This window comes from Rutilus rutilus (assembly GCF_951802725.1).
Source record: "Rutilus rutilus genome assembly, chromosome: 8".
In the NCBI taxonomy this organism is placed as follows: domain Eukaryota; kingdom Metazoa; phylum Chordata; class Actinopteri; order Cypriniformes; family Leuciscidae; genus Rutilus; species Rutilus rutilus.
The window spans coordinates 32,238,896-32,255,643 of NC_140222.1; the positions used below are offsets into that span (position 1 = coordinate 32,238,896).

Consider the following 16,748-nt stretch of genomic DNA (forward strand, 5'->3'; position numbering starts at 1 on the left):
ACCAGTTTCTGCAAACTAATAATACGCAAGTAGATTTTCACATTTTCTGAAGCAACATTTTCTTTCTTTCCTGTTCCAAACTTGCGTTGTAAATCTGTCTCATCAGCAAGCTACATGTTGGTGTCATTTACACTAGCACAAACAGAGCTGCGCACTGAAGTTTAAAACTCAATCTTACTGGATTGTTCAGATCTTCAACCTTAAGTATACGTGGAATATTTGCACATTAAAAAAAGCACCACTTATAATAATCATACAAACATTACAACTGCAGTAGAAGTTTCTTAGCAAAGACTTTAATCCTTAGCAAACAGATGGCAGCCAAGGGCCCTATGGTTGATTATTTAATGAATGACTGGGGTAAAACACGCTTTTTGGGAAGAGTCAGTCAATTCTTTTTCATCTTAATATCAAGACCTTTCAGCACAACCTACATCTTAACAAACACTAGCACAACACCGTAAGACTTAAAAGTAGCCTATAATAGTAAGTAGCCTATTGATTTTCAGTTAATCTGTGACATTTCTTTGCACTCAGTGTAAACTTTAGTTATCTCAGATTACTGGAAGTCTTTCCAGAGCTATTACATCACCTACACATGTTTGAGGGGACCATACTGTCATTTAAGCTTTATTCAAGCTGATAGGAAAACGATAATGGGTTTTGCAATTGCTAGCTAACAATTTTTACACTTTTCTCCCCTTCTTGTTTAGTCAAGACTGTTTTTTTTTTTTTTTTAATTTGCACCTTAACTCTAAATTAGTGTTATTTTTTTTAAGGCAGGCATTTAAACAAACCTCTAACCTTAAGTATTAAACTTAGGCACTTAACTTTCTTAAGTGTGTCTAAAGTGTGACATCTAACCGTGGTCTTTCTGACATATCAAACTATCAGAGCAGTAACTGTAGGCTACTATGATACCACTAAAGTACTTTTGTAAGGGTGGTATTATAAAATTGATTACTCTAATGCTTAAGTAATGCTTTTAAAGTATTCCATTCTCTGTTTTATGTTTATATTGTAAAAACTTTTAGGCTATCATTCGACAACCAACCGAATACTCTCACAGCCCTCTGCGCTTCCCACCGTACGCTTTTGGATACTACGCGTGACGCGGTTGGTTTAAAGGGCGTTGATTGACAGGCGTTTGTCCAATCAGATGTCAGTATCAGGTCGCGTATCAGCTTTAGAGGCGGGCGCTGCGCCAACTCTCAAAAAGTGCCACGACTCCAAAAGTTAGCGGCGATTCTTTATCACTGTACATTTGAACGCAGGTAAGCGCACGCTTTATTTTATCACCACCAGTGAAAAAGCTAAAGTTTGTCAGTCTGACAAATGGGTTTGATATTGATGTTTAGGTTGTATTTGAAAATAATTTGTATTCTCAGATGGTTTGAACTTGTGCATTGTGATAATCTAATTCAAAGCATCTTTCTTCTGCTCGAGCGTACGTGTCCTTACTGATGCTTTTATTGACTTGTCACTTTATAATTTTAGTCTTTCTTTATATAATGTCTGGCTGTGCTCACTGGCTTTGTACCGTTCTGAGTAGCTGTATTGTTTTTTTTTTTTGTGTGTCTTTTACATATGATTTAACATGCTATTCGAGCTTGTGGTGTTTCATCAAGCATAAGAGCAAGTTCATTTTTAGGCTTTAACAATTGTAAAATTAGCCAAAAGTTAATTGTATCTTCCTAAAAATTTAATGACTGAATCGTGTTAATAATTATCCAAAATTGTATTTACTTTCATTTTTTACGAACTTTACATTTTTTTTATTTTATTTTTATCATCATAAAAATGTGTTTAATATTCTATGATTTTTCAAGAGGAGTAAAAAAAAAAAAAAAAAAAAAAAAAAATCTAAACTTTGTCAAAGCAAAGTAATATCATTAAGAGGACAAATGGGGAAGAAATAACCATATGGCAAAGTTCCCATAAATACTTTTTTAAACACCGCATTCTTTCAGCCATTATTATGTAACGTCAGCGACTCAGCAATGTTGCTGCAAGGGTTAATGTCCAACATATGAAAGCAGCCCCCTTTCACTGAGATGAGGAGTATGTGTCCTGCATGTAGGAACTCTGCATTTCCTGAATCCTCTCTCTTCTGAGTCACGTGGATCCATTTTAGGATAGCCATATTCCCACATCGATCATTTTAGGAAAATAATTGCAAGAAATATGCTTTTGTGATTAAAACAAGACCTATGTGGTTTAATATGGTGTAAAAAAAAAAAGTATTTGCTTGTTTTTGATGACAGCTAGGTCTGAGGCTTTCATGATCACCAAAAGTATTATGATTTGGACATGCACCATTATAATACTAAGAGTTCCTCATAGTACTTCATAAATACCATGGTAATTGTTCCGCAGAAGTAGTGTGGAATCACTATAGCCACGTTGCTTTTTTTTTCTTTGCTTTTTTGTAATGGGTTGCATTATAGGCTATTTAATAAATGCAAAGCAGTGAATAGATTATAATGCATATAAGTTATATGCTGTTAAGAGTAGCCTATTTCATTCAAGCCCAGTCAGTATTCTCCCCCTTACCTGAGTGCCTGAGTCAGATATTTAGAGACCCTCTCTCTAGAACTTCCATGCAAGAGCTGCACTGGCTGCTAGTTAAAACGTGATGTTGGGGGAAGGTTATTGTGGTCTGCTGCACACAGACCTGTCCCCTGGAAACTGTATGTATGCCCCTCTCTGTTTGTGTGAGGGAATGTTGATGAGTTTGGTCTCGGCGGGGTGTTGCATAACATGAACTTTAGTGGGCAAAAGTTATGGAGGTGCTGTTTTCAGTGAAAATAAACTTTTTTTTTTCTTTTTTTCAAACTTTGCAAGAGGGTTTTTGCAAAAATAAATCTGACATCCACTCAGCACTCTGCAATGAAGGGTCTTTTTATTATTTATTTATCTTTTTTGCCCCCTCATGGAAGCCAAATACATGACCAAGCAGTATAAATGACTTATAGGTAGCAGAAATGCTGGTGAATAGGATATTACGGTCAGTAACTGAAAGCTTTTGCTTTTTCTCAGTGTTGCATCCATGCATATATATGACAGTATAAAGTCCTAGACCACAGTCGTATTAACCAACAAAACATTAACAAAACTTTAACTGAAAGCTTTTGCTTTTTCCCAATGCTGCATCCATGCATATGCATATAGGTGGCAGTATAAAATCATAGACCACAGTCGCATTAGCCAACGAAACATTAACAAAACTTTAGTGAAAACATAAAAAAAAGAACATCTTCCAAACCTTTTTATTAAAGACATCTGGACAGGAATTATTGATTGGGGCATTTATCTGTTCAAAAATGTTCAAAAATAATACTTTACAGGATATACTTTAGCAGTGGTACTTTTGTCTGTCCTACGACTTCTTGTGTGAAATGCTCAGAGGATGTTGTTGTCCATTAACATTAAATAGTCCTTGTTTGCACATTTGAGTGTGTCAACAGAACATAGCCTTTTTCTTAGAAGGTGCTGATGGTTTTTGTACTTTTGTAGGATTAGGAGGGAAAGGACTGAGCAAAGATGGATGTGTACGATCCTCAAACTCTGGGAATTGTGGTGTTTGGTGGCTTCATGGTGTTCTCCGCCATTGGCATTACGCTCGTTTCAACTTTTTCCATGAAGGAGACATCTTACGAAGAAGCCCTGGCCAAACAACGGCAAGACTCAGGCAAGATCCAACCCCAGCGCTCTGACAAGAAGAAAAAGGCATCTGAAAAGAAAAACAAGGCCAAGAAGAAGGAGGAGAAGCCAAATGGGAACCTTCCAGAATCTGAGCCCGAGTCCATCCCTGAACCTGTGATAGAAAACAGTGAACCCAACGCATTACCCCAAGTTGAAGCAGAACCCCAACCTGAACCTGTGCCTGTTCCCAAGCCTGAACCTGAAGTTAAGCCCAAGCCAGTGGTACCTGAACCAGCTCCTAAGATTGAGTGTGCTGCCCCTCCTACTGTAAGTGCTGTGGTGGCCCCAGTTGCTCCTTCCCCAAAAGAGAAGAAAAAGAAGAAGGTGGCCAAGGTGGCACCGGCCCCCGTCAAGCCCGTGGAGGTCCCAGAAGTTGTAGTTATGGTGGAACCAGTGGTTGCAGAGGTAGTGGTGAAAGAAGCAGTTGCTCCTGAGGTTGCTGCTCCCCCTAAAGATGAAGAACCCAAAACTGAAGCTCCAACCAAGAAGAAGTCTAAGAAGAAGGCTGAGCCAGGTGAGTCTCCTTGGTCATATCCATCTAGGACAGATGTAATAGTAGGGGTTCAAACTTGCACTGCTCGCATCAGTCTATACTAATTTTTTTTTTAATTTTTTTTAAGTGGTTTCTGTGGAAACGGTTGATGTCCCCCAGCCGTCACCATATAAAACTCTGGTCTCCAGTCTGAATAGTGCATCGTTCAGTGAATCCGAGACCCAGAAACTCTTTGAGATCATCAGCAAGAAGGCAGGAAAGGACTCCTGCCAACTGGTACTAAGTCATCACCTAATAAACCCTTCTTCAAAGTGCTAATACTTGTCTGCTTCTATTAGCACTCATGTCTCTTTCCTTCTCTCATTGGCAGGCATCTCAGAAGGGTGACCCCTTGGCGCCGTTGAAGAAGCAGCTGGAGGAGAAGGAAAAGCAGTTGACCGCTGAGCAGGGCAACGTAGCTGCGGCCAAAAACCGTCTCCGAGAGCTTACCAAGGTAATACGTGCCAACATAGACAAACCAATGAGGTTCAAACTAGTTTCTAGTTCAATCAAGCTTCTTCACTGCAAGGTCATGAGTGACTGTTGAAAATAATTGTGTTGGTCCTGGAGTAATGTTCAGTGATGGACTGGCCATCCATCCATGGTATTTCCCTGTATACGCCTGAGATGCTGGGATACGCTCCAGCATTCCTGCAAAGCTACAAAGAACAAGCAGTTTGGAGAATGGATGGAGCAATGATCCTGTTGAAAACTAGTCTTAACCAAATCCCTGCCTGTGCCCCAACCTTAACCATTTACTACCTTAAAATCAGAAATATGATTGGTTGATAACACACCACCCTAAGCACCTAATTCTAACTTTTTCTCGATCTCAAAAATTTGATTGGTTGATAAAAACGCTGATCAGGAACATCATTCTTTTTGTCAAAATGACATTAACCCTGATGGTCTTGGGTCATTAACCGTATCTCTGACTCTCTTTGCTCTGGCCAATAGGAGCTGAGTTCTGCAAAGGGCAAGATGACATCCATAGAGACCCGTATGAGTTCTGAGCTGAGCTCCCGTGGCCAGGAGATCGCAGCCCTACAGGCTCACATGCAGACTTCCTACCAGGAGCACATCAACGAGACCCAACAGCTCAACGGCAAGGTCACAAGTCAACAGCCTCTCACACTTATTTCCCTCTCGCTATGCTGCGTAGTGTGTTGTTAGATTATTAAATGAGTTGTGTATGTGTGTTTCCACAGATCCAAAGCCTGCAAGAGCAGTTAGAGAATGGACCGACTGCTCAGCTGGCCCGTCTGCAGCAAGAGAACTCTATTCTCAGAGATGCCCTCAATCAAGCCACTAGCCAGGCTGAAAGCAGGTACTGAACACAGTATGCATAAACCCTTACAGTGAAACCGATGAAGGATCAAAAATTTGGGGTAATTCTTTACGCCTCTCTACGGACATGAATACCAACACAACACCAGTGCAGACTTATGACGCTTTAAATCTTGAGATCTTTAAATTAGAGAGAATTCTGATTGAGTCGTTATATCTGAGTCACAGTTCCTCTGTGTCATTATCGTTTATAGCTGTGGTGTGTACTTCGCTATTCTCATAGAATAAGAACTATTACTAAAGCTTTATCTTTATAGTTCTCGTCCTTGGTGTGAATGGGCCCTAAGCCATACTTAGGATTTTGCCAGGTGGATGCCAACCAAAACGGGTGGAAGGGACCTCATCCATTTCTAGAGACCAGAGATTTGAGCATGTTTTGAGCAGTAAGCAATTGCCCAGATCACCTGTACCATGCTACCCAGATAACAACCATATTGCTAAAACACACTCAGAAGACCTTAGCAATCACATAGCAACGCATTGGCAAACCATGCCCCCTCATTTTGCCCAGGCAAGCATCACAGGTTTTTCTTAAGAAAATATAAAAATCGAATTGTGCAAATTCATTTAATTGGTACAGAAATGACAGAAAGCACATTTATTATCCTTAGTGCTCATTTTTGGAGATGCAGGTTCAAATCTAACCTATGATCCCATTCCCCCTCTTTCTCCCCTTGTAATTTCCTGGCAAAAGCCATAAAATAAAAGCTACACAGCGCAAGCTAACACTAAACCTGCCTCCAGCTATAAAACGTATTATCTAACCATTTCCTTTTTGTAAATCTGTGGCTTTTTCACACGCACAGGCAGAATGCAGAGTTGGCAAAGCTGCGTCAGGATTGTGTGCGTCTAAACCGAGAGATGAATGAGCGCACGGCTTCTCAGCATGCTGAGGAAGAGCGCAGGAAGACCCTTGAAACCAAGATGTCCACTGCTGAAGAACAGCTAGCGCAAACACAAGTAAGCCCTGACCCCTGACCTTTTTCCTTTTATCTCATCTCTCTTAGGTGATTGTGGTCTTTGTACCATGACAATTATCTTCCCCTAGGTAGGAATTTCACCATATACATTAACTTTAAAAGCAATTCCTATCTGTCTTTGTGATGACTTGTATTTCTTTCAGGACATTTTGTCTGTTCGTGTGTGTGTTTATTTTAGTTTTTTCCCCCAGCTTAGCTATGCAAGAAATGTAAACCCCTGTGGCTAAAACTCCCATGTTGGATGTTTAGCAATAATACATTCTTTGATATTAAAGAGACAGTTCGCCAAAAGTCATCATTAGGGCCCGAGCAATGATGGCGTGAGGACCCTTATTGGAATTTCTCCATTTATTTACATTTGTTACAAACCTGCATGCATATACAATGAAAGTGGATGGTGAACAGGGGCTATCAGGTTCCAAATCTGAATCTGTACAATAGCTTTGCAATTGACTTTGTTTCTTACACAAAGTATTGTATCATATGGCTATATTGGGTGCTGTTTTGTGGTGAACTATTCCTTTGACAATCCTCTGTGTCTGTGTTAGGCGTCCCGTGTGGAGGCAGAGAAGGCTCTGCAGCAGAAGTTGGATCGAGTCTGTGAAGAACTCCATGAGGCTCAGCACAGAAGCACAACCCTACAGACTCAAATAGATGCATCAAAAGAGCAAACCAAGACCCTTACCGGTCAGTACACTCAAACACATCTTGTTTCACTTACTATGCATTCCCTTGGCTCAGTTTCCAAATGGAAACAGTGAGTTTAAAGGGGGCATGTTCTAGTTGTAGCGTTTTATGTTTTTGTACCTTTTAAGATGGAAATAACTTCTGTTTACAGAACTCCAGGAGCGTATGCGTGTTACAGAAAAAGAGCTGAAAGACAGATGTGAAGAACTGGAGATATTGAGAGCACAGCTGTCTGAGACACCACAGGTTACTGAGGAAAAGCCCTCTGTGGAGACAGAAGCAACCGTACAGGCTGAGATCCAGGTACAAATATTTAGCACTGTAATCTAGTTGCCAATGCAATGCAGCAAAACCAGGTTTTTGACACGAGCATTGAGATTTTAATATCAGGTACTGTACTGCATGTCATTTTTGGAATAACAATTAATACGATTCTCATCCCTGTTTTGATTCTGTATAGAAGATCAACTGCGAGGAGGTTGAACAGTTGAGGAGCAGGTATTGTGAACTGTTCACAATTCATTTGAGTCACTACATTTAAAGATGTTGATCCAGGAACTTATTTCACTTGGTGAAATCACATTCACCATGCTTTGATATATTGTGTGTAGTCTGAAAGAAAGGGAGGACCAGCTGACATCAATGGAGGCGGAGCTTAATCAGATGAGGGAGGAGCTTGACACATTAAAGAGAGCTCAGTCTGAGGAGACTCAGAATAGGTACTGTCTTCGTTATTTAAACTTGATGAATTAAATTTATCTTCAAATTAAGATCGATTCAATGACACCAGTTGTTTCTAAGACCTCAGTGAATGTGCCACTCTCTGGTGTCTGATCTAAACATGGACTCGTTTTTCAGGGTTAATGAGGCGGACACGGAACGAAGGGAATACACAGCTGAGATCGACCAACTGAAAGCTAGGTATACAATACAGCTGATGCTTTCTTCAAGTATATTTTGTAGACTGTATGGATTAAATACATTTCTTTCTCACTATCCCTCAGTCTGAAAGAAAAGGAAGAGTCTGTGGCATCTCTACAGGCTCAGCTGGAGAAGATGGAAAGTGTGAGTTGAGCATATGATAATTTGATTTGAATATTTGCATGTGTGTAATACATGTGAATTGGTATCTAATTTTATATCCACAGGCTGATACTGTTGAAGCTGAACCGCCGTTTGAGAAGTAAGAGATTTCTTTTGTCAATTCCTCCAGATATTTGTCTTCTTTTTTTCTTTCCTGGATGCTTCTGATAATGACCGACTTTTGTTTTTGTGTCTGTCAGTCTGGAGAAGGACGCACGCATGATCTCACTGGAGGAGGAACTTCAACAGCTTAAAGAAGAGATGGAGCGAGTGAAGGCCAAGAGCAATGTGAGTTCATCTCTACCCTACACATCCATCCATATGTATTCAACCTGTCCACACTGTATCTACATACCTGTCTATCTACATCTAACTTACCTTTCTGTTCATATCTACCCAAACTGTTGGTCCACGCTTACCTATGGGTTCTTTCATTTCTAACCAGCCTGTCTGACCATATCTACCTTACCTGTGCGTCCATATCTACCCAACTTGTTCATATATACCAACTCGTCCATCTATATCTACCTACCTGTGTCCCTTTATACCTACCATCCATCCATATTTACCAAACTTGTCTATCTACCCTACTCATATGTCTATATCTATCTGTCCATCTATATTTAACAACCTTTTCATCTACCTAACCCATTGGTCCAGGTCTTCCTATGTGTTGGTCCATATCTACCCAGCCTGACCAACCATAACTACCCAAGCTGTGTCCATATCTACACAACCTGTTCATTCATGCCTACTCGTCCATCCATATCTACCCACGTGTCCATTTATATCTACCCAGCATATCTACTCACTCGTCTGTCTATATATTCCTGTCTGTCCATGCCTACCTACATATCTGTCCATATCCACCCAGCCTGTAACTGACCATATCTACCCAACCCATTCAAATATACCTACTTGCCCATCCATATCCACACTCTGTCTGACCATACCTAGCCTACCTTTATGTCCATCTACCCAACCTGTCCATATATACCTACTGGTACACCTGAATTTATCTGTCCATCCTTATCTAACTACGATCTACTCAACCCATCTGTCCATATATACCCACTCATTCATCCATGTGTATCTGCCTTTCCCATTTGTCCTTATCTAACCTGCTTGTCCATCCATATTGATAACCTCTCAGTTCATATTTATCAATCTCTAACTACCCATCCATCCACATCTAATTGTGGTGTGTGTTCAGGAACTGCGAGATAAAAACTATGCCGCATTGGAAGCCCTATCTGCTGCTGAGAGGCTGAGTGAAGAAAGACTGAGCCAAGCCAAGGCCGCACAGGTAACCCTGATATAAACGCGTACAGTATAAACATGCACTTACTTCTATATCTACACAATACACACAAACCGTGATGAATGAGGTGTTCATTATCATCAAAAGGCTGTAGTTGGCTATAACTATTAAACATTTTGTGTGGTATAATTAAATTTAGTGATCAAAGGCTTATGTGTGTGTAGAGTGAAGTCGAGCAGCAGCTGAGCTCTTTCCAGACAGACACCAGAAACGCTTTCCAGACGCTCTTCCCTCACATCAGCATAGAAATGCATCAGGTTGGAATTCCTTTTTTAATGTAAAGTGAACCTGTGAATAAATGTATTAAATATGTGAATAATTTTAGAGCACAGGTCATTTAATATTAAATTAAATCATATTTTGTATACTTTTTGTTTTTTGTTTTGCAATAAACATATGTATGTTGTAGACAAACTGGCTGGAAGCATTCACACATGAAGCACAGAAGAACCTGACAGAAAATCAGTCAAGCTCAGATGTGACGGTGAGATATCATGTCTATAGACACACACCTGCAATGCACGGTTGTTCTCTTCTCTTGTCTCATGTTTATCTGATTATGTGTCAGGATCTGCAGCAGAAACTCGCCCAATCAGAAGAGAGACAGAGGTCACTTCAGGCTGAGTGTGAACAGTACAGATCGACTCTCAGTGAAACGGTACGGTGGCATGCACACATTTATCATGCAAACATAGACCACACTTTTTTCTTTTAAAGCAGATTTTTTCTAAGAAATTTACAGAGCGTGAAAATTGCATTGGTGATTATTTGAAACGGTGTCAATCTCCAGTTGGCCAGTAATATTTTTATGAATTCTATGCAATGTTGTGAGAAGATGAATGTAAACAAACGTGAACGATGCCCAGAAATCTACGCTGCTCTTGACTGAATAACTTTTGTAAATTTAATAAGGATTAATCTGTTTAATTTATACAGTGAAGACTATCCAGTGTTATTTTACATTTGATTACTTTATTCACTTCACTTCTTTACTCACATTATTAATGTCATGATGTTTATTTTTAGGAAGAAGAATGAAACCATAATGATATCAAAGTCTGTAAATGTTACATTTATTATTGCTATGGTCTGTGGATTTCAGTCTTGACCTAAAAAGCTAAAAAGCTGAACGTTGTGTGTTTTGTACAGGAGAGCACGCTGAAAGTTCTGCAGAGTAGTGTGGAGGACGGCGAGCTCATGTGGAAGTCAAAGATTTCAGATGCCGAGCAGCAAAAACAGACGGTAAGAACATCCTTCACTGACCCTGGATTTGCGTGACTGTTTACTACACTTCAGTTGTGCTGAAGTTTGGATCTCCCACAGGCTCTGGATCAGGTGAAGGTCCTGGAGGAGACGATAAATGTGGAAAGACAGGACACCAATCAGGTTCATGCTCACATTTTTGGGGTACTTGGGGACTGGGTTTCTGACTCGCGTTGCTCTAAACCCGTATGAGGTTGTTGTTTTTTTTCTGTGAAATGCAAAAGGAGAAGCTTTGATGAATGTTCACGCTGCTCTTGTAGAAACGTACTGTTCCTCTGTTCTCTGTAGCTGAAGGGGCAGGTGATGCTTTTGGAAGCCCAGCTAGAGAAACAACTGGAATCCATAACCATCAGTCAGACGTACACAGAAGAAATGTCTCAGGTGAAACGACTCGCTGAGTTTTATTTAAAAAGAGAAGATCTGTCTAAGGGGCCGTTTACATGACAACTAAAAACGGAAAACTTTTATGGGGACCTGAAAATGCAAACTATTGAAAACTGGGTGAATTCCTGAAAGGGATGATTATTATTACGTATTTCGTGTTCAGTCTATAGGTGTGTAGTGCTTCTTTACAAAGTGACATCGCCATCTACTGGCCTGGCATGAATAATACAGTGTTTTAGTCGTTTTTGCGGATATGTGTGAACGGGGATCGTTTTGACAGCTTTGTTGTCTGTATGCGAAAAATGCAAAGGATTTTTTTTTTTTTTTTTTTTTGTCCATCGTTGTCGTGTAATCGTACCCTATAAACGACTCACTGACGTTTATGTTAACATGTTTGAATGTGTTGTCATATCCTTCTTTATATTCTTCTCAGCTGAAGGCATTGTTATCAGAAACTCAGGTCCAGCTGATATCAGCCAAAGCAGAGGCTCAGGAACAGAGAGCAGAACTTTCATTGGTAAGTTTAACATCGTCTTATGTTGCACATGTGGCTTTCTACTTTGAGTGACAGCTGTGCTGTGCATTACAGGTCAAGCAGGAGCTACAGGAAGCGAGTCGGCAGGCAGAGAACGAGAAGAGCGCACAGTCCACTCAGGTCAATACTGGTTGTGTGTATTTATGTGTATTAACTGTATCTGCTGCAGTGGCTGTCATCTTTTTCATCTCCCATTGTGCTTTTTGTGCATTCTGTGATCTTTGTCATAGATAAAAGGTTCTTGGTGAAGGCGGGTATAGCATGTCTGTTATGTATTATGTTCCGCATAGCTTGAAGACCGTTTTCTGGCATGCTTTTTTTTTGGAGTCTTTAGCAGTTCAAGTACATGCACATCATGTGTACATGTATACATATGCTGTGTGTGGGTATTGTAACTGTGACTAAACTTGAATCTCTACTCCTCGATGTCTAACTTTACAGGTGAAAACGCAGCTGGAGGAGGCAACAAATAAACTGCAGACAGAAGAGGACATTCGACAGCAGGTTGCAAACAACTATGAACAGGTGACAATTTAGAGGGCTGTTTAGATTCTTTTACTTTTTTTTTTCTCTCTTTTCTTATGATTTGCTTTTTATTTACATTTAATAATTTCATCTTAAATAAAAATGTATTATTGTTATAGATGTTATTTAGATAATTAAATTTTGTTTTAATATTTAAAATGATTTTATTTTAATTTATTTTGTCATTTGATTCTAAAATACAATTTATTGTAGTATTTTGAGATTTTTAATTACATTTTCATTAAATTTCATTTTTATCTTGATTTATTAAGTGATTTTATTTTAAATGAAAAATTTGTATTTTATTTTGTTCATATTAATTAGTATATATATGTATATGCACTGAGACTTAGATTTATTGACTTCTTATTGATTTGCATTTATTAATTTAATTTTAAATTCTTATATTTAAATTATTTAAAGTATTATTGTAAAATGTTATTTAAAGTATTAAATTTAATTAATTTGGTTTTAAATAAAATGTTTTTAAATATTTATTTTTTTATTCTTTTATTTGGTTTATTTCAATAAAAAAAATATTTAATTTTAAATTAAAATTATTGCAGTGTTTTGGAATTTCCTTTTACACTTAATTCACTTAATTACACTAAAATTTAGTTTAACTGAATTTTTATTTTTATTGTTTGATTATGGATTTGCTTTTTATTTAAATTTATGAATTACTTTTAATAAATTATAATTATTTAATTTTTACTTAATTGATTTAGATTTTTAATGTGATTTGGTTTAAATTAATTTTGTTTTAAATAAAATTTGTTTTAATATTTAATTGATTCATTTCATTTGGGTTGAATTTTATGTGGGTTTGTTTTTCGTTTTAATTTGGTTTGATTAATTAATTAAAATTAACTATTGTAATTTTATTTTGATATGTTTGACTTTCATTTACACAAATACAATTTAATTTGGATTCATTTTATTTTAAATTACAAGTATTTGAATTTTAGTTTGTTGTTGTTTTTATTATAAATTGAATATCTTTTTTATTTAATATAAATTTTATAAAACTTATTTTAAATAAGTTTTAATTAGAATATTATTTAAACTGTTATATCGTATCTGAATTTCTTGGTGTGTTCACACGTTTATTTCCACTCAGGCGCAGAAGTGCGTCAGGGATCTCGAGGCTCAGTTAGAAGAGTTGAAAGCTGCTGAAGGACCAACTGAAGAGTTAAAGGTTCCTACAACGCCTCTTCAAAATATCAGGTGTAGACCAGCATATAAAAGAGCTCCGCTCTCTGATGGTGTGTGTGTTTTGTGTGTGTCTATGTCAGGAGAGACTGGAGAAAGAGAAGAAGCTGACGCAAGACCTCGGCCAGGCAGCCTCTGAACTGCAGCAGCTCCTGAAGAGCTCTCGGGAAGATCTGGACAAAGAGAGAGAGAGCGAGAAGAACCTGCAGGAACAGTTACAGGGCAAGGTACATTATTAACACTCTCCATACATTCACAAGAGGAAAGCACAAAAAAATGTAAGGCCTTCAATCTATGCTAAATGTATATATTGTATGTAATATATCAGTAACATTTAAAGTCAGCATGAAACGGAAGCTACTATTAGTCTTTTCTTCACTATTGTGACGTATATCCGAGTGAAACAGCTTGTCGAACAAGAACAAATGTAGGGCGGGACTTGAATTTGTCCATCAGGATTCGATTGGATGGTTGTGGTTTGCTATTGGTCAATCTCATGTGAGTGACAGTTTGCCCCGCCCTCATGCCAGTAAACACATCATCAGAGAAGTTATTGTGATTAAAGATTATGAGGGCACATGTATTGTAAAAAAGAATGATGTGCACGGATAAATCATTTATAATAAATAAATAAACACCGCAAGATTCCAAAAAAAAAATACGAATTGTCAATTTTGATCTGATGGTGACTAAATGGAGGTTGATTTTGTGATGTCTAATTCATTTTATTTTCTCTACAGGAAACTGAAGAGTCAAAAGAAGGAACGTCTGTTTGACAGAATAAATCCAACAACCTTGTGCCTTAATTATTCTTATGCATTATTTACTTTTGTATTCTCTGCTACAGTGGCAAATGTGCCGACTGTTATTAGCCAGTGAGGATCGTTAAGGGAGGAAGCATAATATATTTTGTATGTTTTATTGGTGCTGTTATTAGGTGACTGAACACCTCCTAAAGTTATTGCTAAACCGCTCAGTGTTGAAAGGGAGGAGTGCTTGAGTGAAAGATACAGTACAGGATGATTTGGGCAATTGCTCTTTTTATCCTTTGTTTGCATGTTCTCATGAGAGTCAAAGGAAGGAACATTTCATGTTGCAGCAATGCAGTAAAAGCTACTACACTTTTGTAGTTGGCTGTTAACAAATGTGATGATATGATAATAAAATACAGTATGTACTTTGAGTTGTGTGTTGGTCGTCTTTACTTTCAAATAAAAAATCTGTTCAAAAGTTTGGGGTCAATAACGAGATCTTATGTCGTTAAAACAACATCCTTTTCTTTTCTAACAGCTGTCGGAATCCGTTCCCCCACTCCCATTATGAGAGGTGTAAGCTAAAAAGCAAATCATGTCATGCAGAGTATACTGACCACTAGGCTATTAGGTGTAGTAATTATTTGCAATGTCATAAATATTAGAACCTCATTGTGTAAGAAACATAGGGGGAACAGAATCCGACGGCAAAGAGTTCAGCTGTCGAAATCCGTTCCCCCACCCCAATGATGAGAGATGTTGATTTATCGGCTTAAAATGTGCTTATTCTATTCTGTGTGTGGATGGAGCTTAACTTGCATCAGTTTAAAGAATATATTTTTTTGCCTTTTATTACGATAAGACAGTATAGTATCAAGAAAGTTTGACGAACCTGGACTTGAACTCGGGTCGCAATAAGCTGAAAAGCAAGTCATATCATTGCAGAATGTACTGACCATTAGGCTATTGGGTTTAGTACTTGGTTGCAATGTGATAAAAATTAGAACCTCATTGTGTAAGAAACATATGGGGAACAGAATCTGATGGCAAAGAGTTCAGCTGTCGAAATCCGTGCCCCCACCCCAATGATGAGAGATGTTGATGTATCGGCTTAAAATATGCTTATTCTATTCTGTGTGTGGATGGATATTAAAGAGCATCAATTTTATAAATATTAGAACCTCAGTTTGTCAGAAATATGGGGGGAATAGAATCCGACGGCAAAAAAAAACAGCTGTCGGAATCCGTTCCCCCACTCCCATTATGAGAGGTGTTGATGTAATGGCTTAAAAAAATGCTGATTTTATTTTTGTGTGTGGATGGAACTTAACTTGCATCAGTTTAAAGAATATAATTTTTTTGCCTTTTATTATGATAGGACAGTATAGTATCAAGAAACTTTGACGAACTGAGATTTGAACTCGACTCGCAATTAGCTGATAAGCAATGAATGTCTGTGCAGAGTGTACTGACCACTAGGCTATATGCACCCAGGATTGAGTTAGTCCTAGTGTGATTAGTCCTAATTGCTTGAATGACTACTAGTCTAAAAAAATCTTTAGTCTATGGCAACTCTAATCAATAGCCTACATTTAATATTTGACATTATTTAATTAGTAATTATAGTATCCAGCTCTTTACATTAAATTAGTTGAGTTAGCATAATTAGTTAATGAACTAATAAAATAATAAAATAAAGTTTAAATTAAGATACTAACCATATATTTCTATATAGCATTGCTTATTCCGCCACACAACGGACTGTTTATAAGGTGACAATCCGTTATACATATGAAGATTGTAGGCTGTATCTTGAAGATTTTTGTATTGTATTGTATCTTCTGTTATAAAGACGAAGATTGACATTTCATTAATTAAACAAAATAAGAACACAATGTTGTAAAAAATAAACAACTTAGGCTATGTTCTGTTAGATGTGTTTTGACTACTTTTTGTTTAATTATATCTCTAGGTAATGAAGATATAGCCTATTAAAAAAAAAAAAAAAAAAAAAAATCTTATATATAATATATTATATTTAAAAAAACTTATAGGCCTAGCCTATATAAAATATATTTTTTTAAAAGGGCCATATTGATTAATTTTGCCTGATTGGGGGCTGCTACTATTTGCTTAAGCTTTTTGAACGTAGAAGTGTGATAAAGGCGTGATAGCGATAGGCTATCAATTTTATGTGGATAAAGGCCTATTTTGTACATGACAACACATGTCCTTATAAGGCCAAGAAAATATGTCGTTTTAACGACATAACATCTCGTTATTACGAGAAAAATATGTCGTTTTAACGACATAAGGTCTCATTATTACGAGAAAAAGATGTCGTTTTAACGACATACGATCTCGTTATTACGAGAAAATATGTCGTTTTAACGACATAAGATCTCGTTATTACGACATAATT

General features: G+C 37.6%; 1 protein-coding gene across 3 annotated transcripts; it reads left to right on the forward strand.

Annotated features, from left to right (window-relative positions):
- Positions 1-1,204: 1,204 nt before the first annotated feature.
- Positions 1,205-14,807, forward strand: rrbp1b (ribosome binding protein 1b). Of its 3 annotated transcripts, XM_084417968.1 has the most exons (28): positions 1,205-1,274; positions 3,517-4,219; positions 4,326-4,474; positions 4,569-4,691; positions 5,195-5,347; positions 5,446-5,564; positions 6,391-6,544; positions 7,113-7,251; positions 7,403-7,554; positions 7,712-7,749; positions 7,863-7,970; positions 8,110-8,172; positions 8,256-8,316; positions 8,400-8,434; positions 8,535-8,622; positions 9,548-9,640; positions 9,820-9,912; positions 10,065-10,139; positions 10,224-10,313; positions 10,805-10,897; positions 10,979-11,041; positions 11,207-11,299; positions 11,736-11,819; positions 11,892-11,957; positions 12,279-12,362; positions 13,483-13,560; positions 13,658-13,801; positions 14,315-14,807. In XM_084417968.1, exons 2-28 carry the CDS (start codon positions 3,544-3,546, stop codon positions 14,348-14,350), a joined length of 3,150 nt encoding a protein of 1,049 aa, XP_084274094.1. In that variant the 5' UTR covers positions 1,205-1,274; positions 3,517-3,543; the 3' UTR covers positions 14,351-14,807. The 3 variants fall into 3 exon arrangements, with proteins under 3 accessions (XP_084274094.1, XP_084274093.1, XP_084274095.1); XM_084417967.1 differs by having other exon boundaries at positions 10,065-10,313; XM_084417969.1 differs by lacking the exon at positions 11,892-11,957.
- The last annotated feature ends 1,941 nt before the right edge of the window (positions 14,808-16,748 follow it).

Coding starts and splice junctions, on each gene's coding strand:
- rrbp1b (XM_084417967.1), top strand. CDS start 3,544: ATGGATGTGTACGATCCTCAAACTCTGGGAATTGTGGTGTTTGGTGGC. Junction 8,435..8,534: donor GCTGAACCGCCGTTTGAGAA/GTAAGAGATTTC, acceptor TGTGTCTGTCAG/TCTGGAGAAGGACGCACGCA. Junction 8,623..9,547: donor GAGTGAAGGCCAAGAGCAAT/GTGAGTTCATCT, acceptor GTGTGTGTTCAG/GAACTGCGAGATAAAAACTA.